The following is a 26,802-nucleotide window of genomic DNA, read 5'->3' as shown; positions in this document are numbered from 1 at the left end:
CTTGCAGCTAATGGTGGTTAAAGCTATACTGTGAATCAGTTCTTGCACTTGTGCTAGTCAAGATAAGAGATATGGGTGCTGAAGAATTAATTAGGTATTTGAAGCCTCATTTGGTATATTCTAAATGAAGCCATTTACTTCAACTTTTATAACTACTAATAAAGACACACTGGATGAAACGGGACAGCACCTAACACAGAAGCCATAATATTTTTGCAAATGCATATAATAAAGGAACTATCAGCACATATTTTATTGCCAAATTCGTGTAGAAATAATACTTTGACAGAAACTAAAAATAAGTTGCAACAAGTTCCATGTTGGTACAGCATCACCATCATTTCAGAGCATTAAACAGCTTTAATGCTGATACAAAGGCCACAGGCATAGCCCGCAGGATTAGTAGCATGATGCAGATCCTTTTGTCTAATGACGCAGCAGGAATGCCTCTAAATTGCTGGTTTCTTGTACTTCATGAAAGTTGAAGAGAGGTTGCAATCCACCAGAGACAGTCCTTCAGTCATTGTTCTTCATTTAAAAACAGAGCAAGATGCAAAAGAAACAAGTGCCATTGCAACATTTACTGCTGCTATTAAAGGAATCAGAATTATAGATGGAAAAGGTAATTAGTGACAAACTATTTACCACTATGCAATTCATGTGTCATTGATCTCTTTGTCTTCAGACAGTTTTCAAAGAAAAGGTAAAATTGAGAAGCAGCAATTATAATGAGGCAAAAATCAATTAGGTAGATTATATCTCAGTTTCACACAACCTTGTGACATTTCCTTGTAATTTGCATTTACAAACCTAATCAGCTATATTCTAGGAAAAGAAATTCATCACTAAGTGTAAATGAGGCCCTTTCAATTCCAAAAGTGAAACTGGATAAGCATGCACTTTAAGTAAAAAAAAAGTAATTTCACATTTTCACACAACTGTTCACAAACTCATTTTTGGATACTTACAGCTTACAGGCAAATATATATATATATATATATATTGTACACAGAGACATCTTAACTTTCAAAAAACTAATTTTAATCAAAACAAAAAAATTGTTGAATCATTAACAAGTTTATAAAACAGTGATTTAGTTACATAAATAAATTGATATCAGTGTATCAAATCTTAATTACTTTTAAACTTCAAGAGCATGTTTACACGGGCGATGAAGTACAATCTTTTACCTAATATAATAAATAAAATGGTGAGCAAGAAATTATAATTTTCTTTTCCTAAACAGCAAAAAAGGCTACAGAACATACCTCTAGCATTTTCCCTAGTGGAAGGAACAAGTGACACTAGTAACATTTTGCACCCAACGTAAAAACTCTTTTATAAAGCACAAGATACAGAACAGTTCTGCTAAATTAAAGACTCAAAATAGAAACCAAAGTCATTTTTAATGAACAGTTTGGTAGTTAGATGTCCAGTTTGGTTATTTTTTTAAAGCATTAAGACAAGGCAAGATAGAAGGCTGTTCTCTCTTGAGGAATTCTATAGGAGGAAAAAAAAGTAGAACAGTCTTACTACACAGCAACTTCCTGTCCTGCACAAAGTCAGTTCCCAATGCAGATTAATATATGTTATTGAGCACATAAGTAGCATTTCACTATACCACTGCAAAGGCCTACTGTAACATCTTTTTTTGTAAAACACATAGTTCAACCTTTTCAAGGATGTCTTAAATTGTTTTAGTTCAGTTCTAGACTATGAGGCACAAAGCCTGATTCTGGCAAATACTTTTAATGCTAAGGCTTACTGCTCTGGCTGTATTTTTTGTCCCTCTTAACTATGGTGGCTGTTACAAGCAGGTTTTTTTTTTTTAATTTGTTTTCTCAGACTCATTATTAGTCCAATCATGCAACAGAGGTGGTGGCTCTGCATAGATGCCCAGCACACAATTCTCCACCTAAGCCAACCTGAAGCAAGGCGCACTTTAGTCCTTCTGATATGTTTTTATACCAAGCTACTGCAGCTTCAAGTATTTTGCATTACATAGAATATTTTATAAATTAAAATGTTACGTATATTTTTTCAATATTCAGACATATACTATAATATATACAGTACAATAAATGCTTTCATTCTTTCTTCGATAAATCCCTGAGAATGTATGTTGACAGTCGCTAATTACACATGCACGAGCAACGTGTGCCATGCTTCTGGATAAACAGCACTGCAAAGCCACGTGGTCAGCCTTGTATTTTTAATACACTGAAATGTAAGGATGAGTGACGAAGGAGTAAAGCTGAATCCATACGAGGTACTTATCACTTAGGATGGAGGTGTCTGTTTGGTTTAAAGCCATACTCTTAGGCTGTGAATGTACATACGAAGGACAGGAGCGACGTGGGCTTTTGCCACTTGACAACATGTACTCAGTGTAAACTGATTTTTTTCTCTTTTCTCTCATACAAAAGACACACACAAATCTCACAATCAACAGGGTTAAAGTTTGTGAATTGTTCATTATTATACACATAATACCGGTGTGGCTCTGGTTTTAAGTTAAAAAGGATACAAAGGCAGGCTCAATAAAAAGATACGACAGCGTGCTCATCAACCAAATCGTTCACGCACCAACATCATGAGTTTCTTTTTGCCTTTGTAAATTTGCTTCAGGTTGTCAATAAACTGTGTAAACTGGATGTGTCCATCGTGAGCCATCAAGAAGGTCTCTCGGGCCTTGCTTAGGAACTCTATAAACTCACTATAGTGCCGTGGACTAATGTGCGTAAGCCGTGAATGTGTTGTATTTATATAGGCCCCAATAGTGGCATCCAGGAGCTGTCTGAGTGGGGCTTTGTCCAGTGACATTAATTTCCCAGAGTTCCTCCGTCCATGGAGTCCCACCATTCCTGGTGTGGTCAAAGTGCACCGGCGCAGAATGTCTGAAAGTACTGTAGCACATTGAACACTTTTAACCACCAGAGGTATTATAGCTGCTAGCTCATTCTTCCCAAGGGAGTGGCTAAGTGCACATGCCCATAGGACGTCATTAATGGCAGGGTGTGTGTCCTGATTGTAACCCAGGTTGAGATGCGTCATTGCCAAGGTGGCTAGCTTATAGGCCCGCATAGGGTAACCACGGTGTTCCATGTACCGAGCAATCGTGAAAAGCTGTGTATAACTCATACCAGTCGTGGCAGCATCTAGAACTATTTGGTAAGCAGTCTCAAAAGCTATATGGTCCTTTTCACACAGGGTTAGGGCTGAGAGGGCACAGTTCTGAGGATCCTTCATAGCACATTGCAGTGCAAGCGTCCTTGCACTGCTGGCTAGTTTCTCCCGTTGGTTGTAGTCCAGATTCAATCTAACAACTGTGCTATGGGACATTACTGTAGTGGCAACAATACTGGTAGCTTCAGTTGGGGTGAATAGTGTAAACCAACTCTGCATAATGCTGTCCAATGCATAAACTCCTAAAAAGGAAAAGAAAAATGGTTTAGATATTTTGTTTGATGAATAACTATAGAAATGGGTCCCAGTATGCAGATCAAGCTTCTGGGTACTGAATAAACTGTGCAGTTTACAAAGAACACAAATACGCCCATGTCTGAAAGAATTTTCTGCATATTTCAAATGATTCGAAGCACAATTGTTTTGCTTTTTCTGGGGGGGTGGGGGGGGGGGCAGCAGAAACAGAAAGAAAGGGGAAATTACAGAAGAGAATATAAGAACACAAGAAACGACGAAACAGGAAAAGTCCCTCTCCCTCAAATACATCATGCACATCGTTCCTACCTTCAACTAATCAAGCCAATATTCTTGAAGGAGATATATACCTCAATAAAACATCAAGACACAAAACAAGATCAGCTTTCTCCATATTTTCACAGAAGCACAGAATCGTTACAGCACAGGAGGCCGCCATTCGGCCCATCGTGTCTGCACTGGCTCTCTGAAACAGCAATTCCCCCAGTCCCATTCCCCTGCCTGCTCCCCATAACCCTGCACATTCTTCCTTTTCAAATAACAGTCTCATTTCCTTATGAATGCTTCAATTGAACCTGCCTCCACTATATTCTCAGACAGCACATTCCAGAGCTTAACCACTCGCTGCGTGAAAAAGTTTTTCCTCATGTCACTTTTGCTTCTCTTATCAAATACTTGAAATCTGTGCCCTCTCGTTCTCAATCCTCACACGAATGGGAACAGTTTCTCTCTATCTACTCTTAAAAGGAACTGAATATATCATGTCCAGCCATGAATGGTGGTGGACAATGAAACAACTAAATGGAGGAGGTGACTGCACAAATATCCCCATCCTCAAAGATGGGGGAGCCCAGTACATCAGTGCAAAAGATAAGGCTGAAGTATTTGCAACAATCTTCAGCCAGAAGTGCCGAGTTGATGCTCCATCTCGGCCTCCTCCTGAAGTCCCCTGCATCACAGATGTCAGACTTTAGCCAATTCAATTCACTCCGCGTGATATCAAAAAATGACTGAAAGCACCAGATATTGCAAAGGCTATGGGCCCTGACAATATTCCTGCAATAGTACTGAAGATCTGTGCTCCAGAACTTGCCGCACCCCTAGCCAAGCTGTTCCAGTACAGCTACAACACAGGCATCTTCCCGGCAATGTGGAAAATTGCTCAGGTATGTCCTGTACACAAAAAGCAGGACAAGTCCAACCCGGCCAATTACCGCCCCATCAGCCTACTCTCAATCAACAGTAAAGTGATGGAAGGTGTCATCGACAGTGCTATCAAGTGGAACTTGCTTAGCAATAACCTGCTCAGTGATGCTCAGTTTGGGTTCTGCCATGGCCACTCAGCTCCTGACCTCGTTACAGCCTTGGTTCAAATATGGACAAAAGAGCTGAACTCCAGACGCGAGGTAAGAGTGACTGCCCTTGATATCAAGGTAGCAATTGACAGAGTATGGCATCAAGAAGCCCTAGCAAAACTGGAGTCAACGGGAATCGGGGGAAAACTCTCCACTGGTTGGAGTTATATACCTAGCACAAAGGAAGATGGTTGTGGTTGTTGGAGGTCAATCATCTCAGCTCCAGGACTTCACTGCAGGAGTTCCTCAGAGTAGTGTCCTGGGCCCAACCATCTTCAGCTGCTTCATCAATGACCTTCCTTCAATCATAAGGTCAGAAGTGGGGATGTTCGCTGATGACTGCACAATGTTCAGCACCAGATACTGAAGGAATCCGTGTAGAAATGCAGCAAGACCTGGACAATATCCAGGCTCAGGCTGATAAGTAGCAAGTAACATTTGCGCCACACAAGTGCCGGGCAATGACCATCTCCAACAAGAGAGAATCTAACCATCTCCCCTTGACATTCAGTGGCATTACCGTCACTGAATCCCCCACTAACAACATTCTGGGGGGGGGTTACCATTGACCAGAAACTGAACTGGAGTAGCCATATAAATACCGTGGCTACAAGAGCAGGTCAGAGGCTAGGAATCCTGCGGCGAGTAACTCACCTCCTGACTCCCCAAAGTCAGTCCACCATCTACAAGACACAAGTCAGGAGTGTGATGGAATACTCTCCACTTGCCTGGATAGGTGCAGCTCCAACAACACTCAAGAAGCTCGACACCATCCAAGACAAAGCAGACTGCTTGATTGGCACCCATCCACAAACATTCACTCCCTCCACCACCGACACGCATTGGGATTCTGCCTCCTGAAACTTTGATTTAAGAAGACCAGGAGGATCGCTCCAGGGGGTCGCAAAAAAGCAGTGTTCCCCCTGCCTTTTCAGCCCAGTGCTGGGAGCCCCGCCTCTGGCATAAAATCCAGCCAATACAGTACAAAAGCAAGGAAGTTATGATGAACCTTTATAAAACTCTTGTTTGGCCTCAACTGAAGTATTGTGTCCAATTCTGGACACCACACTTAGGAAGGATGTGAAGGTTTTGGAGGGTGCAGAAAAGATTTACAAGAATGATTCCAGAGAACAGGGTCTTCAGTTACGTGGCTAGATTGGAGAAGCTGGGGCTGTTCTGCTTAAAGAAAGAGAAAGTTGAGAGGAATTTTGATAGAAGTGTTCAAAATCATTAAGGATCTAGACAAAGTTGATAGCGAGAAACTGTTCCCATTGGACAAAGAATTGAGATCCAGAGGACACCAATTCAAGGTGATTAGCAAAGAACCAATGGTGACTGGAGGAAAAACTTTTTCTTTTTTACACAGTTAGGATCTGGAATGCACTACCGAGAGTGTGGCAGATACAATCGGTGTTTTCAACAGGGAACTAGATAAAAACCTGAAGAGAAAAGGCAGAGGAGTGGAACTAGCTGAGAGTTGTTCTTGCAGAGAGCTGGCATGGACTTGACAGGCCGAATGGCCTCATTCTGTGTTGTGACCATTCTATGATTTTAAAAGACTTGAATGTTTCGTCCTGTGAAAACAAACAAATTCAATTTTTTTCAGTCTATCTTTATAAATTTTAGGTCTTGGATTTATCAGTTATTTATCTCTGCAATTTCCTGAAGGTAAAGTGACCAAAACTAAGTTTTTGGTGGGGACCACATTTGGAGTACCATGTTCAAAGAGAGCTAAAATTTGAAAACTGTGGGTTGGACACTGGCCATTCACCACTCAAATCCTGGTTTTGATTTAACACAGAATGATAAGATGAAAGTCTCCTCTGCTGACTGCAATGATCCTAAATGAAACAAATTTGAGCAGTCTTAATCCAGGGTCTAGTGGGAACAGCACAAAACTTTCCCTTTTGAGCACTAATTGGAAATATCATAGAGTGTGTTCAAGGATGGCTGGAGTGAGAAATGGGGAAAAATGTCATTGGTGTACCAGAGGTGCTCTTTTGAGTTTGGGGCAGAATAGAGGGAGATTTACTCTGCATCTGACTGTGCAAGAACTGATGTCAAACCATAGAAGTTTACAGCACAAAAGACAGCCATTTGACCCATTGCTGTAGCAATCTAAAATTAATCACTTGGTCCTGCACTCTCCACCCAGCCATGCTTTTTAAATGTTATTCATTCCCAGACAAGACTGACATTTATTGCCCACCTCTAGTTGCACTAAGGTGGTGATACAGCCGAGTGTCTTGCTAGGCCACTTGGGTGTGCTGTTCACTGGAGTTGCATATAGGTTAGACTGGGTAAGGACTGCAGATTTCCTTCCCTAAATGGAATTAATGAACCAGCTGAACTTATATGACAATCCCACAGGTTCATGGTTACTTTTTAAACTGAAATCAGTTTTTATTTCCAGATTATTCATGACATTATTGATCCAGGCCTCTAGATTACTGGACCAGTTACATAATCCCTACATTACCATACACATGTATGTATCTTCCTATTCAAGCAGATCCAATTTTCCTTATTGAATGCTTCCTGAAAATGCATATATAGCACATCTACTGACCTACCTAGTTGGTCACTTAGTCAAACTAAAACTCATTTTTCAAACATAACTTACCTTAAACAAATACTTTGCTAATTTTATCTCATTATTGATTCTAATTATTTGGCCAGAAGAATAGGCAGATATATTAAAATAAAAGCAAAATACTGCAGATGCTGGAAATCTGAAATAAAAACAAGGAATGCTGGAAATACTCGGCAGGTCTGGCAGCATCTGTGGAGAGAGAAGCAGAGTTAACATTTCAGGTCACTGACCCTTCATCAGGCTGATATATTACCTGGTTTTTAATCCTTTCATGCTTCTCAGGCAAAGACATTACATCAGATACTGTCCAGGGGACGACTTACCAGGGGTAAGCAATGGGGTACAGGTCTCTGGCACAGAGTCTGTCCCTGTTGCTCAGAAGGGAAGGGGGAAGAGGAGCAGAGCATTAGTCATTGGGGACTCCATAGTTAGGGGAACAGATAGGAGGTTCTGTGGGAACAAGAGAGACTCACGGTTGGTGTGTTGCCTCCCAGGTGCCAGGGTTCGTGATGTCTCGGATCGTGTTTTTGGGATCCTTAAGGGGGAGGGGGAGCAGCCCCAAGTTGTGGTCCACATAGGCACCAATGACACAGGTAGAAAGAGAGATGGGGATTTAAGGCAGAAATTCAGGGAGCTAGGGTGGAAGCTTAGAGCGAGAACAAACAGAGTTGTTATCTCTGGGTTGTTGCCCGTGCCACGTGATAGCGAAGCGAGGAATAGGGAGAGAGAGGAGTTGAACACGTGGCTGCAGGGATGGTGTAGGAGGGAGGGTTTTGGTTTCCTGGATAATTGGGGCTCTTTCTGGGGTAGGTGGGACCTCTACAAACAGGATGGTCTTCACCTGAACCAGAGGGGTACCAATATCCTGGGGGGGAGATTTGCTAGTGCTCTTCGGGGGGGTTTAAACTAATTCAGCAGGGGAATGGGAACCTAAATTGTAGTTCCAGTGTACAGGATGTTGAGAGTAGTGAGGTCAGGGATAAGGTTACAAGGACGCAAGAGGGCACTGGCAAGCAAGAACTTGGTTTAAAGTGTGTCTACTTCAACGCCAGGAGCATCCGGAATAAGGTGGGCGAGCTTGCAGCATGGGTTGGTACCTGGGATCTCGTTGTAGTGGCCATTTCGGAGACATGGGTAGAGCAGGGGCAGGAATGGATGTTGCAGGTTCCGGGATTTAGATGTTTCAGTAAGAACAGAGAAGATGGTAAAAGAGGAGGGGGTGTGGCATTGTTAATCAAGGAGAGTATTACAGCGGCAGAAAGGACGTTTGAGGACTCGTCTACTGAGGTAGTATGGGCCAAGGTTAGAAACAGGAGAGGAGAGTTCACCCCGTTGGGAGTCTTCTATAGACCTCCGAATAGTTCCAGAGATGTAGAGTAAAGGATAGCGAAGATGATTCTCGACAGGGGCGAGAGTAACAGGGTAGTTGTTATGGGGGACTTTAACTTTCCAAATATTGACTGGAAATACTATAGTTCGAGTACTTTAGATGGGTCAGTTTTTGTCCAGTGTGTGCAGGAGGGTTTTCTGACACAGTATGAAGACAGGCCAACCAGGGGCGATGCCACATTGGATTTGGTACTGGGTAATGAACCCGGCCAGGTGTTAGATTTAGATGTAGGTGAGCACTTTGGTGATAGTGATCACAATTCGGTTAGGTTTACCTTAGCGATGGGCAGGGACAGGTATATACCGCAGGGTAAGAATTATAGCTGGGGGAAAGGAAATTATGATGCGATTAGGCAAGATTTAGGATGCGTAGGATGGGGAAGGAAACTGCAGGGGATGGGCACAATCGAAATGTGAAGCTTATTCAAGGAGCAGCTACTGCATGTCCTTGATAAGTATGTACCTGTCAGGCAGGGAGGAAGTTGTCGAGCGAGGGAGCCGTGGTTTACTAAAGAAGTTGAAGCGCTTGTCAAAAGGAAGGCGGCGGCTTATGTTAGGATGAGACATGAAGGCTCAGTTAGGACGCTTGAGAGTTACAAGCTAGCCAGGAAGGATCTAAAGGGAGAGCTAAGAAGAGTAAGGAGAGGACACGAGAAGTCATTGGCGGATAGGATCAAGGAAAACCCTAAGGCTTTCTATAGGTATATCAGGAATAAAAGAATGACTAGAGTTAGATTAGGGCCAATCAAGGATAGTAGTGGGAAGTTGTGTGTGGAATCAGAGGAGATAGGGGAAGCGTTAAATGAATATTTTTCGTCAGTATTTACAGTAGAGAAAGAAAATGTTGTCGAGGAGAATACTGAGATTCAGACTACTAGGCTAGATGGGATTGAGGTTCACAAGGAGGAGGTGTTAGCAATTTTGGAAAGTGTGAAAATAGATAAGTCCCCTGGGCCAGATGGGATTTATCCTAGGATTCTCTGGGAAACCAGGGAGGAGATTTCAGAGCCTTTGTCCTTGATCTTTATGTCGTCATTGTCGACAGGAATAGTGCCGGAAGACTGGAGGATAGCAAATGTTGTCCCCTTGTTCAAGAAGGGGAGTAGAGACAGCCCTGGTAATTATAGACCTGTGAGCCTTACTTCGGTTGTGGGTAAAATGTTGGAAAAGGTTATAAGAGACAGGATTTATAATCATCTTGAAAAGAATAAGTTCATTAGCGATAGTCAGCACGGTTTTGTGAAGGGTAGGTCGTGCCTCACAAACCTTATTGAGTTTTTCGAGAAGGTGACCAAACAGGTGGATGAGGGTAAAGCCGTGGATGTGGTGTATATGGATTTCAGTAAGGCGTTTGATAAGGTTCCCCACGGTAGGCTATTGCAGAAAATACGGAAGTATGGGGTTGAAGGGGATTTAGAGCTTTGGATCAGAAATTGGCTAGCTGAAAGAAGACAGAGGGTGGTGGTTGATGGCAAATGTTCATCCTGGAGTTTAGTTACTAGTGGTGTACCGCAAGGATCTGTTTTGGGGCCACTGCTGTTTGTCATTTTTATAAATGACCTGGAAGAGGGTGTAGAAGGGTGGGTTAGTAAATTTGCGGATGACACGAAGGTCGGTGGAGTTGTGGATAGTGCCGAAGGATGTTGTAGGGTACAGAGGGACATAGATCGGCTGCAGAGCTAGGCTGAGAGATGGCAAATGGAGTTTAATGCGGAAAAGTGTGAGGTGATTCACTTTGGAAGGAGTAACAGGAATGCAGAGTACTGGGCTAATGGGAAGATTCTTGGTAGTGTAGATGAACAGAGAGATCTTGGTGTCCAGGTACATAAATCCCTGAAAGTTGCTACCCAGGTTAATAGGGCTGTTAAGAAGGCATATGGTGTGTTAGCTTTTATTAGTAGGGGGATCGAGTTTCGGAGCCACGAGGTCATGCTGCAGCTGTACAAAACTCTGGTGAGACCGCACCTGGAGTATTGCGTGCAGTTCTGGTCACCGCATTATAGGAAGGATGTGGAAGCTATGGAAAGGGTGCAGAGGAGATTTACTCGGATGTTGCCTGGTATGGAGGGAAGGTCTTACGAGGAAAGGCTGAGGGACTTGAGGTTGTTTTCGTTGGAGAAAAGGAGGAGGCGAGGTGACTTAATCGAGACATATAAGATAATCAGAGGGTTAGATAGGGTGGATAGTGAGAGTCTTTTTCCTCGGATGGTGATGGCAAACACGAGGGGACATGGCTTTAAGTTGAGGGGTGATAGATATTGGACAGATGTTAGAGGTAGTTTCTTTACTCAGAGAGTAGTAGGGGCGTGGAACGCCCTGCCTGCAACAGTAGTAGACTCTCCAACTTTAAGGGCATTTAAGTGGTCATTGGATAGACACATGGATGAAAATGGAATAGTGTAGGTCAGATTGTTTCACAGGTCGGCGCAACATCGAGGGCCGAAGGGCCTGTACTGCGCTGTAATGTTCTAATTCTAAGTTGAGCTGCACCGTCTGCATATTTAAGGAAGATTATTCCTCTTGGACTTCTTTCAGCAGCCTAAGGTGTAGGCCATCTGGGTCTGCTGACTTATCTACTCTGCTCTTTTCTTCTCTCCAGTTACTATCAACTGCTCTACATCATTATCTGCATTCTCAATTCCATTATTTATAATATCCAATTCAAAATATTTAGGTATCTCTGCCGTACCTTTATTTCTTACAATTAAACCCCTTTTTTCATTCCGAGATGGTACTACCTTCTATATTTGCTTTTGATATCCTATTTTTTGCTTTTTTATATCCTATGAAAAGCCCTTACTATTTCCTTTTAGATAATCTCCTCGCCTTTTTTTTTCATTCTTTGGTTTTGTCATTCTAATTTCCTTTTTCACCTTCCAACTACGCTTTAGATATTTACATGCCTTCCTTTGATGTTTCAGTGTAATTGTAATCTCACTATTTATTCATAGAACTTTATTCTTTGATGCAACCTTTTTGCCTAAAGGGACTATTTTGTGTTATATTCACCTCATATTGATGATGTCCCAATGATTTTAACCTGTTTTCCCAAACAGGTGACAAGGACACCTGCCCCAAACTAGCAGGCTTCTTCTTTATATATTTAAATTTATTAATTTTATTAATTTGAATATTTAACTTGTGGTCCCATCACCCAGCTGCAGGGGCGGGGGTGTGCCGCCTCGGAGCCTCGCCGCTGTCGGGAAGATCAGGCCCCTCATGGCGTCGAGCCCCGTGGCAGGCCTCATCTGGAGCCATCTCAGGTCCCCCCACACCACAGAACTGGCGCCTGGGGGAGACAAGATCCAACCCTATAGATCTCCTCCTGTAATCATTACCTGGCACATAGCTTAGTACTATCAGCAAACTTTATATTCTTGCTACAAGAAATGCCCTCTTCTAATACATATTATAAACAGCAGGTACGCCAAAAGTGGTTGTACCCATCTGCAGCTTTTTTCATTCATTGTCACCTCTGCTTTAGATGTTCCATCAGGTTTGACATTCATTTCATGAGCGTTAATATTCTTTATAAGCCTCACATTTGGAACTTCTGAAATCCCTTTTAAAATTCCAAATTGATTATTATACCTTCTGTGTTGTGCTTAGCAAGCAATTTAGTTGCCTCCTGAAAGGATTCCAGTATAATTAAATATATGGCTCACGTTGCTGGCTATATTTTATGGTCTATGCCGTCTTTAGATGAACATCGATAGCATCCTATAGAATGCTCCGGAATTTTTCCATCACAGATGTCAGACTAACTGGTCTATAAATTAGAATCATAGAATGATTACAGTACAGAAGGAGCCATTTGGCCCATCAAGCCCTGCAAGAGCAATCCAACCAGTCCCACTCCGCTGCCATTTTCCTGTAGCCTTGTAAATGTTTTGCTTCAGGTACTTATCAAATTCCCTTTTGAAAGCCACGACTGAATCTGCCTCCACCATCCTTTCAGGCAGTGCATTCCAGATTGTAACCTATCGCTGCCTAAAACATGTTTTTCCTCGTGTCACCTTTGCTTCTTTTGCAAATCGCTTAAAACATGTGTCCTCGACCCTTCTGCCAATGAAAGGTTTCTCTCACTACTCTGTCCAGACCACTCTAGGTTCATGCCTTCCATTGTTTTAAATGCGGCATTGCACAGTTGCAGCAGTGTGTACCATCTACAAGATGCACTGCAGCAACTCACCAAGGCTCCTTCAACAGCACCTTCCAAACCCGCGACCCCTACCAACTGGAAGGACAAGGGCAGCAGATGCATGGGAACACCACCACCTGCAAGTTCCCCTCCAAGCCACGCTCCTGACTTGGAACTATATCGCCATTCCTTTACTGTCGCTGGTAAGATGGGCAGAGCAGTGGCAAATGGAATTTAATCCTGAGAAGTGTGAGGTCATGCATTTTGGGAGGACTAACAAGGCAAGGGAATATACAATGGATGGTAGGACCCTGGGAACTACAGAGGGTCAGAGGGACCTTGTCCATAGAGCACTGAAAGCAGCAGCACATGTAGATAAGGTGGTTTGGAAAGCATATGGGATACTTGCCTTTATTAGCCGAGGCATAGAGGTTACGATGGAGCTGCATAGAATGCTAGTTAGGCCACAGCTGGAGTACTGTGTACAGTTCTGGGCACCACACTATAGGAAGGATGTGACTGCACTGGAGAGAGTGCAGAGGAGATTCACCACGATGTTGCCTGGGCTGAAGCATTTCAGCTATGAAGAGAGACTGGATAGGCTAGGGTTGTTTACCTCAGAGCAGAGAAGGCTGATGGGGGATATGATTGAGGTGTACAAAATTATGAGGGGCATTGATAGGATAGATAGGAAGAAACTGTTTCCCTTAGCGGAGGAGTCAAGAACCAGGGGGCATAGATTTAAGGTAAGAGGCAGGAGGTTTAGAGGGGATTTGAGGAAAACGCTTTCACCCAGAGGGTGGTTGGAATCTTGAACACACTGCCTGAAGGGGTGGTAGAGGCAGGAACCCTCACAACATTTAAGAAGTATTTAGATGAGCACTGGAAACGCCATAGCATTCAAGGCTACGGGCCAAGTGCTGGAAAATGGGATTAGAATAGTTAGGTGCTTGATGGCCGGCACAGCCACGATGGGCCGAAGGCCTGTTTCTGTGCTGTATAACTCTATGACTATGACACTGCTAAAGGACAAGAAAGATCAAAGACTTTTTTTTTGAAAAAGAGACTGCAGGGGTAACACCTGAAGAACAACGGGTGGGTTTCACCCTCCCAGAATTTCAGGTTGTAAACAAGGGGGGTCAGAAGATGCAAATGTAGCAAGCAGCTGTTAACACCTGGGAACAATGGAAGAATGAGAGGTGATCTCACTGAAACTTACAAAATTCTTCGAGGGCGTGACAGGGTAGATGCGGATAGGCTGCTTCCTCCGGCTAGTGAGTCTAGAACCAGGGGACACAGTCTCAGAGTAAGGGGCAGGCCATTTAAGACTGAGATGAAGAGGGTTTTTTTTTTACTCAGAGGGCGGTGAATCTGTGGAGTTCTCCTCCCCACAGGGCTGTGGAAGCTCAATCATTGAGCATGTTCAAAACAGAAATTGATACATTTATGGATATTAATTACATCAAGGGTTACAGGGATACTGGGGAAAATGGTGTAGAGGTCGATGATCAGCCATGATCTGTTTGAATGGTGGAGCGGGCTCAACAGGCTGAATGGCCTACTCCTGCTTCTATTTCCTATGATCCTATCCTATGATTAACAGCAAAGGATTTCACCATCAACTAGGACTGTGTAATGTATACATGTGGTGTGAGGTATTCAAGTATCTTAATAAGTAAAGAAAATACCTTCCATTGTAATCTGGGGTATCAGAATGCTCTGGAATTCAAAGTACTATTTAGTTAATCTGAATTTCTTTTAGTTTAGTTGTTATAATAAAAAAGTCTTAAAACGTGAAATCATGTCATTTAATTCTTGAAATTGGTCTGGGGGTTCATATCATGTATTTTTCATGTTAACGATCTCACTGAGGTTGTAACACACTCAAGTCTTATCAATGGAAAGTCATGCATTGTGTCCAGATAATTTTTAATACATGCATCAATATAGATTATCTTATACTTTCCACAGTAAAGTCCATTCATCACTCTTTTTCCTATCTACACAAATTCTCTAGGTCTATTTGAATATTCTCTATCTTCTCGAGGACAGACACTTAATGATATAACTTGGTGTCATCAGTAAATTCTATAACATTACTAATAGCATCATTTCATTTTTAAATTTGTGCACCCATAACAGACCCCTATAGCACTCTAACATTGTGATCAAACCTGCTGACAAGGATGGTGCTGTTGTCTGGTGTACCAACTTCTACCTTGCAGAGACTGAGCTCCAACTCTCAGACACTTCTTCCTACCTCTCCCTGGACCATGACCCCGCCACCGAATATCAAGCTACTGTCTCCAGGACTGTCACGGACCTCATCTCTTCCTGAGACCATCCCTCTACAGTCAATCTCATAGTCCCGCAACCTCGGACAGCCCGTTTCTAGCTCCTTCCCAAAATCCACAAACATCACTATCCAGGTAGACCTATTGTTTCAGCCTATTCCTGCCCATGTAACTTATTTCTTCCTATCTTGACTGTATCTTTTCTCCCCTGGTCCAGTCTCTTCCCACCTACATCCGTGACTCTTCTGACACCCCATGTCATTTTGACAGTTTCCAGTTTCCTGGCCCTAACCGTCTCTTCACTATGGATGTCCAATCTCTACATCTCCATTCACCACCAGGACGGTCTGAGGGTTTTCCGCTTCTTCCTTGAACAGAGGCCCAACCAGTCCCCATCCACCACCACCACCCTCATCTGCCTGGCTGAACTTGTTCTTACATTGAACAACTTCTCCTTCAACTCCACTCACTTCCTTCAAATAAAAGGTGTTGCTATGGGTACCCGCATGGGTCCTAGTTAGGCCTGTCTTTTAGTGGGATGTATCAAACATTCCTTGTTCCAGGCCTACTCAGGCCCCCTCCCTCACCTCTTTTTCTGGTACACTGATGACTCTATTGGTGCCGCTTCCTGCTCTCGCCCTGAACTGGAAAACTTCATCAACTTTGCTGCCAATTTCCACCCTTCTCTCACCTTTACATGGTCTATCACTGGCCCTTCCCTTCCTTTACTTCTGTCTCCATCTCTGGGGATAGGCTGTTTACTAATATTCATTATAAGCCCTCAGACTCCCACGACCACCTTGACTACACTTCCTCACAACCTGTTTCCTGTAAGGACTCCATTCCATTCTCCCAGTTTCTCCGTCTCCAACACATCTGTTCTGATGATGCAACCTTCCACAACAGTGCTTTTGATATGTCTTCCTTTTTCCTCAACCGAGGATTCCTCCCCCACTGTGGTTGACAGGGCCCTCGACCGTGTCCGACCTATTTCCCACACTTCTGCCCTCACCCCTACCCCCTCCCTCCGAGAACCGCGACAGGGTTCCCCTTGCCCTCATTTTCCACCCCACCAGCCTCCACCTCCAAAGGATTATCCTATGCCATTTCCGCCACCTCCAGCATGATGCCATCCCAAACACATCTTCCTTTCCCCTCCCCTTCAGCATTCCAAAGGGATCATTTCCTCCACGACACCGTGGTCCACTCCTCCATCACCCCCGTTATCTCGTCCCCTTCCCACAGCACCATCCCATGCAATCGCAGGAGGTGTAATACCTGCCCATTTACTTCCTCGCTCCTCACTATCCAAGGCCTCAAACACTCCTTCAAGGTGAAGCAGCAATTTACTTGCATTTCCTTCAATTTAGTATACTGTATTCGCTACTCACAATGTAGCCTCCTCTACATTGGGGAGACCAAACGCAGATTGGGTGACCGCTTTGCGAAACACCTCCGCTCAGTCCGAAAGCATGACCCCAAGCTTCCGGTTGCTTGCCATTTCAAAACCCCCCCTGCTCTCATGCCAACATTTCTGTCCTTGGCCTACTGCAGTGTTCCAATGAACATTAAATCAAGCTCGAGGAGCAGCATCTGATCTATCGATTAGACACTCTACAGCTTTGCGGACTCAACATTGAGTTCAACAATTTCAGAGCGTGACTAGCCCTTTTATATATTTTTTTATTTTATTTTTTAAGCATGTGTATGTTTTTCATGTGGACAGAGCTGCTCATTATTCTGCCATTAACACTCTCTCTGAACTAATGCTTTGTCTTTCACCACAAGCATTAACACGCTCTTTGCCTTTGTCCCATGACAACGTTGTTATTTAATCTCTCCTGTCCTCTGCCCCATCACACATCTTCCCTTTTGTTCTCTTCCCCACCAAACCACCCCCCCCCCCCCCCACTTGCTTAAAACCAAATTTATTTCCGACCTTTGCCAGTTCTGATGAGAGGTCACAGACCTCAAATGTTAACTCTGCTTCTCTCTCCACAGGTGCTGCCTAACCCGCTGAGTATTTCCAGTACTTTCGGTTTTTATTCCCTATAGAACGCTATTGTTATCAACCCTATACAAAGTCTTCTTCATTAATCATTACCTTCTGCTTTCTATTGCTTAGTCAATTTGCTATTCACTAGTTATTTTGCTAGTAACTTTTTTTTTTTTTAAAACGAAAAGCATCAAAATAGGGAATTCTATCAAGTGCCTCCCAAAAGTCAAATCCACTGCACAGCACTTAAATCACCATTCCAAGAATTTCACCAGTGAAACATTGCTTCTAAAGCCATACTGAATACTCCCTTATTACCTATTTTTTTCCCAAATCACATAGCTCATGCCTGGCTCTTCTTCTGTAAGCAGAATATTTCAGACAAAATCAAGTGCAAGCAAACCAAAAGATCAGGGGATTTTCTTGGTTTAGACAGTGAAAATTCTACTTCACATATTAGATTGCACTCTGTTAGGTTCATTTTGAATGAATAGCTCAGCGTGGGTTGAAACTGGGGGAGGGCTGGAAGAAGGATTTTTAATAATAAATTATGGCACACTCAAGTTGCAGTCATATAGAATGTCATTGGTGACTTTGTTCTGGTCAGAGGATTTGAGCAAGAGGTGGTCATGAATGGTAGTTTGAAAGGTGAGAGGGCTCGAGGGTTATCTTTTAAATAAGTCCCCAGGAAATGGAGTCGACCATGTCTGTCAGCACTATGTTGAGTAACAGTAAGTGGAGTGGCTAGGAGCTAGGTCAGAAGAGATTTGCGAGCAAGTGGTGGGTGCAGAGGAAATTAATTGAAAAAGGGCTGGAATGGGGGTGTGGCAAGGGGAAGGGAACAGAGGAACACAGGTGAGGAATTAGGGTTTTGCAGGTGAGAAACAGAGGTGAGGGGGGTGAGGCAAGAAGTCCACCAAGAAGATAACCTCAATTTTGGAGGCAAAGAAGTCCACGAATGTAATATTACGGCATTTTCTATGTGATCTGTTGTGAAGTTTCACAGAACTACAAGTAATATTCAAAATAAATGAGATTTTATTATAACAGAACTGGAACATATGTACAAATAGTAACTGCTGGAGATAGACCTGAACATGTCTTATTATGTCGTGCTCCACCCACAACTGCCTGGTCACATGTGACATGACATCACTTCCTCTGATGACCTTCACTTACCGTTTTTAAGGTCATCTCACAACAAAGAGCTCCTTGTATTGGGTGTCAGAATTAAGGGCAGAGTGGGCAAGGAAGAGAGATTGGGGAAGGTGGCTTCTGATGGAACAATGAATTTGAGATGGCCTTTACAGAATGATCCTGAAGTTGGTGCAGAGGATAGGATACTATTCCGCTTGAGGTCATCAAACCATATCTCGCAGTGGACAACCAGGCTAGTCATCCCAGCTTTGGGAGTTGGCAAGATTGTTGGTGACGGGAGCTAGGAGGATTTGTTCCTGTTTCCCTGCATCCCCATCCCCCCCACCCACCCCAGTGGCAGCTAGAAAGGGAGATTGCTTTATTGGTAATCAAGATTTCAGGGGCCTTGTGTCTTGCAAAGGTCAAAAGGGTATGGGTGGGAGTGTTTATGTCAGAGTGAGATTGAGTAAGGGCAGGAGGGTTTAAGGGTCAGAAGTGGAGAGGTAGGCCAAGTTTAATTGTTCCCCCAAGTTAAGTTACCGATCAACAAAGAAATGAGAACAAGGATTAGATCTGGGATCTCAGTATGAAAGGAAGTTGCCACCCCAAACATCCTGAGAGTTCTTGAGCAAGATTGCTAAATATGGAAAAGTTTAGTGCAGCATATCAATAGGAACTGCATTTGAGGCTCCCTAGTCATTTTGTGTAGCAGCCTTCCAACCAGCAGAGGGGAGTTTTCATTCCATCACCACTCTGGCAGGATTTCACAGGTTTGAAGCCCAGTCCACTTAATAACCTTTTGTCAAAAAGACAGTAGAAAGGTACAAGACTTAAAAGATTAAAGTTTTATAGGAAACTTCGATTCCATCATCAGGTTTGGGCAGCACCTTCTGACATCTTATCCTTCATTAAGCATGTACTTCTTTTTCAGAAAAAAGAGCAATTATGTAAAATATGTGAATAAATATCCTCCCCAAGAGCTAAATATCAGAGACATCTTAATGTGCTTTCTACAATTATTGTTGGAGTAGGTTTCCAAGCTAAGGTGTGTTATTCTGTTTCAGGTTCTAACAAGTACTTTCTCACTGAACTAACTTGCTATTTTACAGCTAGTTAGAAAATGTATGATCAGTGTTGAAACCACATACATTATTTATTTATTTATATTAAGTTGAGGAACGTTAGTAACCGGGAGCAGGGCATACCCCCACAACAAGCACAACCAGATCCCAGGTCACAGCCAGATATGAAATGTGCCTTTAGCACAACTTCAAAAGAGCATCCTCTATAGTACTGGCTCTCAGTGTGGTATTAAGCCTGTCCCAGATGGAGTATGACAAAGGATCAAAATGAAATGTAAAATCCAACAGTGGTCCTGTGAGGTGGGCAGGGTGGAGATGGAACTGGCTCTGGCTCTCATAAGTTGGCCTTTCACAGCATCCCTGCCACTAATTCCAGCTGCTTCCTAGTGGCCAGATTTTTTTTTTGCTCTTTCACATAACAGGTTTTCTTGCAATGCTATGGTAAACCACACAAGCTAATGAATTGCTATAATACCAGGTGTTCACCAACCTAGCCAACCAGGTAGTAGTAGCGATTGGTAGCCTGTGATAGTGCTGGAATTTGAGCATCAGGAGAAACCCCTGGAAGGGTGGGCAAGATGGGCAGAAATGCAGCAGCACAGAAAAAGAAAGCAAATAGCAGAGAGAAGGAAAGAAATAAAAAAAAAGAGATGACATACAAACATATAATTGTAAAGAGAGTACGTATGGGTAAAGGAAATTATTAAAAAACTGATTCTGGCTACAACTGTGAAATGCATACTTCCCAGAGTGAAATATCTGGTAGCTAACATCACCTTCTTCAAGACAGATTAAACTCCTAATTACCTACTAACTGAAATATGGTAGGAATTCTATCCTAAAATTTGGATGGTACTGATCTTACAAAGCTGATTCTTTCACTGGGATTAGGATCTTCTTGTCACAAGATAGATAATATGTCTAGAAATCGGATTAATTTGGCATTCAAATATCTGGTTGACTGGAAAATCGGTCAATTACCTTTTATCATCATCTTTTATTCCCTAGAGGAAAGCAGAACATTCTTAACCTTGTATTTTTTCCTGTTCATTTTGGACATTTGTTTATTACAATATACTTTTAATTGTGCACTACTTGAACCCCTGTCAAATTTAGTGTTACAAATTGTATAATGCACATAATAATCAGCCACTATCAATGATCCCTCTAGATTGCCTTTGTTCTGCGCAGCTTGTCTACTTTAATGCACAGCACCTTTAAATTACTGTTACACGGCTGCTGTGAGGTATACGTGGTATCTTAAAGGGGCCAGCTTGTGAGTGGCCTGCACGTTTGCTGCGCGGTTGTGCACATGCTGAGCTTAGTGGGGACAATGGTCACTATGATGTGGATTATTAAATCTAATGACCAAAAACACTTTTAATGGCCCTTTCTAAAGATACTCCTTGTACCTTTCTTTGCAGGTTTGTCCTCATTCTGTAATCCCCTTGCCAAAAAATCAGGCAGTCAAATTTTTCCAAGGCCTACACCAAAGCTGTCTTAATTCTTCTACTTGGAGATATGCAAGACTGGCTCAGCTTGGTTCGCCCTGCAATTTTCTCTCCACGAGCAAGTACCTAGCCTCTGCATGCCACTTCCCTTGGGGACTGGGAATTTACCATGTGAGAAAATCACCAAGTATCTTTGAACAAGCTTCCTAAAATGCTTGTTACTCCCACATCCTTTTAGACACCATTATTTACACTGTGCAATTTGCACGGAATCAGCAACTCTACAGAATAAGCTTCTCCCCACCAAATACCTCAGCAACAACAGCTCTAACGTATATGCTGTTTCTCTGGAGTTCCCTTGGATCTTCCGCCAAAATTGCGGCGGTTGATTGGGAGAACCCCTGCAGAAATTAATGGCATTCATAGCCATTAGAAATAGCAAACAAGAGGACTCATTTAAGCCTGAATCCTTCCTCCTCAGATGTTGAGAACACTGTTGGGCATTTCTCATTTTTAATTTCAGATTTCAAGCATTTTTTGCTTCACGTTTTAACTCTCGTCTTTTGAGATTTGCTGAGTTGAAGGTTTTCTGTTGCACGGATATTCTTTTTTGTTCCCAGCCTTTCTTTAATGCAGCTGTTCATGGTGTGAATTACAACTTTTGACTCACCTACTTCTGTAGCACATGTTACCAACCATCGCACCATCTCACGACGGCGCCAGTTTAATGTTGATAATGTCATTCGCATAACCTGCAACAGAATGGTTTTAAAATGGAAGTTTAGGTTTTTCAAAAATTGCTCATCTAATGAAAAGCTACTGGAAAGAAAAACTTGTGTCAATTATTTGCATTCTGATCATTCCTTTTTGAAGCTACAGATTGCTGCATTTTGTGGAAGGACAGGAAAGATCAGCTACATTTAAAAAAAAAATTCCAATTCAAATTGCGCTCATCGACATGAGGAGCGTTGGTGCTAGATTAAAGGGATGCCTTCCCATTTTAGGCATCCAGCATCAGCACCAAGTTCTTTCAGATCACATATAGCATGGTCTCAGTGCAGAATAAAGCTCTTTATACTCTGCCCCAAAAATGTACTTCAGCCCTAACCTCAGAAACCACAACCTACTGCACTAATATACCAATATAATTTCCAACATCAGTCTTTCCACTCACAGTCTTGAGTCTATATAATTCCGAATTCAGGGCAGCTTTGTGCTATGAGCATACACCCACTAAAAGCTACCCAAACTCAGACTCATCTCATCTTAAGGCCCACAATGTAATTTGATCACATCACCAACTTGCATTTACATAGTGTTTGACATTGGAAAGACATCACAAATCATGCTACAAACTAGATAAATGAAGGAGAATAGGTAGAATGGATTTGAGAGGTAGAGCAGAAAAAGCAGTTGAAAAGTGTTTAGTAAGCTTTTGAAAGCAGAGAGGGAGGAGGTAAGGATTTTAGGATGTAACTCCAGAGGTTAGGAGCAGGATGTAAAGAATGACTGTCAATAAAGAATGACTGTCAATAAATAAAGAACTTGCATTTGTATTTATATAGTTGGGCAAGGTGCTGGTAAATATCAGGGAGTGATTTGAAATCTATGCTGCAAAAAACGAGACTGGAAATCAGAGGATGGGTAGTTGATTTAAAAAAAAATTCAGCTCAACCTCTACTCAGCTACAGCACTTAGTGGTTTATATGCTCAAATAGCGTTCATAACTACTTTGTGATTGGAGGGTATAACAGAGTTAGCAGTCAACAGCAAGAAACCAAGTGGCAAAAACAGTCATAGCCTGTTGGATTTTATATCAGTTCAATACACATTTCTCTACAAAGAGAGAAAACCTCATACCCACAAACTAGAATTAAGAAAACAAAGGCTGCAGCACGCATACAATAGGAGGTGCAGGAGCAGGAAAAGCCTTCAGTACAGAAGGAGAGAAACCAGATAACAAAACTACTGATGAGAAGATTGCAATTGGGAAAGGCTAGCAAAGTAAACCCAACAAAAGCAGGAGAACATATTAGTAAGACGCTAGGAAAGAGATAAATATTGGAGCTAATAAGTGGCTCAGTGGGTGAAGAGAACCTTATAAGTATTTGCCCTCCCTCACCTGTCCAAATCCAAATGTCAGAGGTGAAAGGCCAGTGTGGATGGGTTACTTTAACAAGACGTTTTATGTACTGATAAGTAACTCAGTGGATCGTTACAATATGGAATCTGAATACTCCTTGCTACAAATTTTACAAAAAGGAATTCAGACCCATGTAGTTTTTACAATTAATTTTCAAAAGATACTGCATGATTTGCTGAAATCCAAAATTTGTGATTGTCACAATATGATCGCAAGTTGTTACAAAAAGGTGCACTGCAAAGGGAATAATATTTATATGACACAAGATGCTCAGCCACTTTTTTGGTGGGTTGGGCAGAGAGAAAGAGGGAAGCTTATAACGTCATCAGTAATTTGGGAAGATTTTCACATGATGGCTCATTGTCACTGTTGACCACAGACAATAAATAGGCTCAATAATATGAGCCTATCTGGATCTAACTCACCATGAAATTGCCTTGGATAAAAAGACCATCAATCTCTCAGCATACAGTTGTGGACTTACCTGAAGACCCAGCTCCAGGGACACTTTAAGAAGCGTAATATCAGGCAAACTGTCCATAGGAGTTGCTATTTTAAATGCATCCTGGGCAAGCTTGAAGATGTGCGATGAGGAGTGAATGTTCTTTTGTATGGATTCTAACACTGTTTCCAGCCTCATAACATCCCCTGCAATTATTTGAAAAGATGCAGTTTTGCTCAATTGCGTTGTTGAAAATAACATCTAAATTCAAGTTTGAATTTTTAAAAAAATATAAAAGTACTTGGCAGTGAACAGGTTTTACGAGGAAATGCCTTTCAGTTTAATGAAACAAGACTAGGCTAAGATTTTGCACATTTTGAAACAATGTGTGCCAACCAAACAAATATAATTTGCTTTCAATAATGCATAAGCAAGAATTTTTTTTTAAAAAGCAGGCATGGCTTACTGGCAAAAAGGTCTAAGATTTTCATGTGATTATCCTCCTCTCAAGAGGCTGCATTTTAGTTCAGTGATAAACATCCACCAAATGTCAGGTAGCAACAGGGTCACCACACAGGAGTTACTGGGATTGAGAATGCGATAGTTGGGGTTATGTATAATCATGTGCAGAGGCCTGATGACCTGCCAGCCAGGCACAGCAGTGTCAGTCAGCACACAGGCACTGGCAGCCTGTACACAAATCATGCACAAGGCCCATTAGGGCAGTCAAAAATATTTAAACATACAGCAGCTGGCGCACCATGGCAACATTCCATTCACGGAGCACCTATTGGCAATGGGTGCTGAAAGGGAGTCCCAATAGGTTTCGCAGGACAGTGCCCACAGCCACTATCTGCCTCCTTTTCTGCACTTTGACCTCAGCGGGCTGCAGCAATGGCAACACCACCATCTCGTCTCATAAATCAGGAGATAATTGGTGTACACCAGAAGTGTGAAACAGACTTGTCGCAATTTGACAGACAATTTTTCACCACAACAGTTTTCATTTTCCATTGACTTGGAAAATGTTGCCAAGATTTTTAATTTCAAACCAAGTAAAAACAACACTCAGACTAGGAAAGGAGTCTCCAAAGAATTTGAACTATTGTTCTATGACCTTCAGTAGAAAGAAGATAGAGCACGGTGGGGCTGGAAAAAAAAAATCAGCAGCCGACTTGCCTGTTTTGTGCTGCTGGCTCAGACCAATTTCCCACCCCCCCTCCCTAAACTCTCAAAAATCAAGATATTTGGTATAAAAATCATGAGTTGCTATTTCTTTCAAACATAAGCCAATATAGATTGACAGTTGGTTTATAAGCCTCATTAGTGGCTTATTTAGGTCATATGAAGCTACACTTACTCCTTTAATTTACCTATGGTTATAAAAGCAGACCCAGAGTATGGTGTTCAACAATTCTTGAACTCCACGCACACTTCTCCCCATTTAATTTTCTTCCTGCTTCCATTCCAAATTATGGTTGATTGAACTCCATTTCCTTCCTTATGGGAATGTTAATGCGTTCATATTTGTTAGTTCTGCAGTTTTGGTCATCGGAGAGTGAACTCAGTGCATTGGCTCCCTAAGTTAACAATGCTAAAACTGTTCCCCTTATCCTGTCAGATGATTTGTAGACTCAGATTTTTGTGGGCTCATGATTCTATTGCTGGGATACAGTAGTAGATTTTACAATGTAAACACAGGAAGGCAAGGTATAGATCTCACTCTCCTATCACAAGAAGTGCAAAAGCACCAAATAGAAAAGCATGTTTAGTTATAAATGAAGACCTGATGACAGCATCATGACTCAGGACAAACTAGGTTTCCATTGCTATTGGGTCTCCAGACCATGGGTTAATTACATGAAAATGTCTTCAATGGTGCTCCATCCCCATCAATATAAACCAGAGTAACAGAAAGCCACATAAGCAGACAGACACAACACTGACATGACCATCTTTCAGCTTTTAATCATCTGGACACTAAAATAATTAGTTTCCTTGTGTGCAGTTGAATATTTTGGTAGGAAAATCATATTCTGTAATTGACTATTTTAAATTAAAGTGGTGTCAAATTAAATGATCATAAAAATTGATAATCAATCTACATCATAAAATCTGTTTCATTTATGTGAATACTTAATGCAACTGTAACATGTGCTGTCATATTACAGAATCATTGACTATACAGCACAGGAGGCCATTCAGCCCATCAAGTCTGTGCCAGCACTTTCAAAGAGCAATCATGTTAGTCCCACTCTTCCTGCTCTTGACTCATATCCCTGCAATCTTTTCTTCTTCAAATATTTATCCAATTCCCTTTTGAAGATGACTATTAAACCAGTCAGGCAGTGCATTTCAAATCCTAAACACTTGTTGCACAAAAAGTTCTTCATGTTGTCAATGTTGCTTGTGTCAATCACCTTAAATTTGTCGTTATTGACCCTTCAGCCACTGAAAACAGTTTCTCTTTATTTACTCTATCTAAACACTTCATGATTTTAAATAACTCTATTAAATCTCCTCTTAACCTTCACTGCTCAAAGAATAACCATCCCAATTTCTCCAGTCTATCTATGTAACTGTAACCCCTCATCCCTGAAACCATTCTGGTAAATCTCTTTTGCACCCTGTCCTTCATGTCCTTCCTAAAATGTGGTGCCCAGAATTGGACACACTACTCCAGCTGTGGCTAGTATTTTATATAGGTTCAGCATAAGTTCCTGGCAGTTATACTCTATGCCTCTATTTATAAATCCCAGGATACCACATGCTTTATGAACTGCTTTGTTAACCTGTCCTGCCACCTTCAAAGATTTGTGCACAAATATGCCAGGTCTCTCTCTCCTTACAATCCCTTTAAAACTGTATCATATGGTATGTATTATCTGCCTTCATTCTTACTGTCAAAATGATATCCTGTTACGGATAATATCAACCAGGGCAGGATTTAGATGAGCAGGGATCAAGTATAGATCTTTGGGGTACTCCAATCATGGCTTTGTGGACATGAAGAAAATTAAGGAGGGCGGTACAGTGGCGCAGTGGTTAGCACCGCAGCCTCACAGCTCCAGTGACCTGGGTTCGATTCTGGGTACTGCCTGTGCGGAGTTTGCAAGTTCTCCCTGTGACCGCGTGGGTTTCCACCGGGTGCTCCGGTTTCCTCCCACAGCCAAAGACCTTCAGATTGATAGGTAAATCGGCCATTGTAAATGGCCCCTAGTGTAGGTAGGTGGTAGGAGAATTGAGGGAAGGTGGGGATGTGGCAGGGGATATGGGATTAATGTAGGATTAGCATAAATGGGTGGTTGATGGTCGGCACAGACTCGGTGGGCCGAAGG

At 42.2% G+C, this 26,802-nt stretch overlaps 1 protein-coding gene across 1 annotated transcript in view; it reads right to left on the bottom strand.

Annotated features, from left to right (window-relative positions):
- Positions 1-272: 272 nt before the first annotated feature.
- Positions 273-26,802, bottom strand: part of LOC137371433 (zinc finger SWIM domain-containing protein 6) — a 217,058-nt gene continuing 190,528 nt past the window's right edge. Inside the window, exons 12-14 of the mRNA XM_068034024.1 lie at positions 23,507-23,670; positions 21,550-21,631; positions 273-3,428 (exon numbers count right to left, since the gene is read on the bottom strand). Of these exons, the coding sequence (XP_067890125.1) occupies positions 2,566-3,428; positions 21,550-21,631; positions 23,507-23,670 (1,109 nt within the window). The 3' untranslated portion in view covers positions 273-2,565. The remainder of the gene's footprint in view (positions 3,429-21,549; positions 21,632-23,506; positions 23,671-26,802) is intronic.

Source organism: Heterodontus francisci, chromosome 1 (assembly GCF_036365525.1).
Source record: "Heterodontus francisci isolate sHetFra1 chromosome 1, sHetFra1.hap1, whole genome shotgun sequence".
NCBI classification, from domain to species: Eukaryota; Metazoa; Chordata; class Chondrichthyes; order Heterodontiformes; family Heterodontidae; genus Heterodontus; species Heterodontus francisci.
This window is presented reverse-complemented; position numbering and strand designations above follow the sequence as displayed.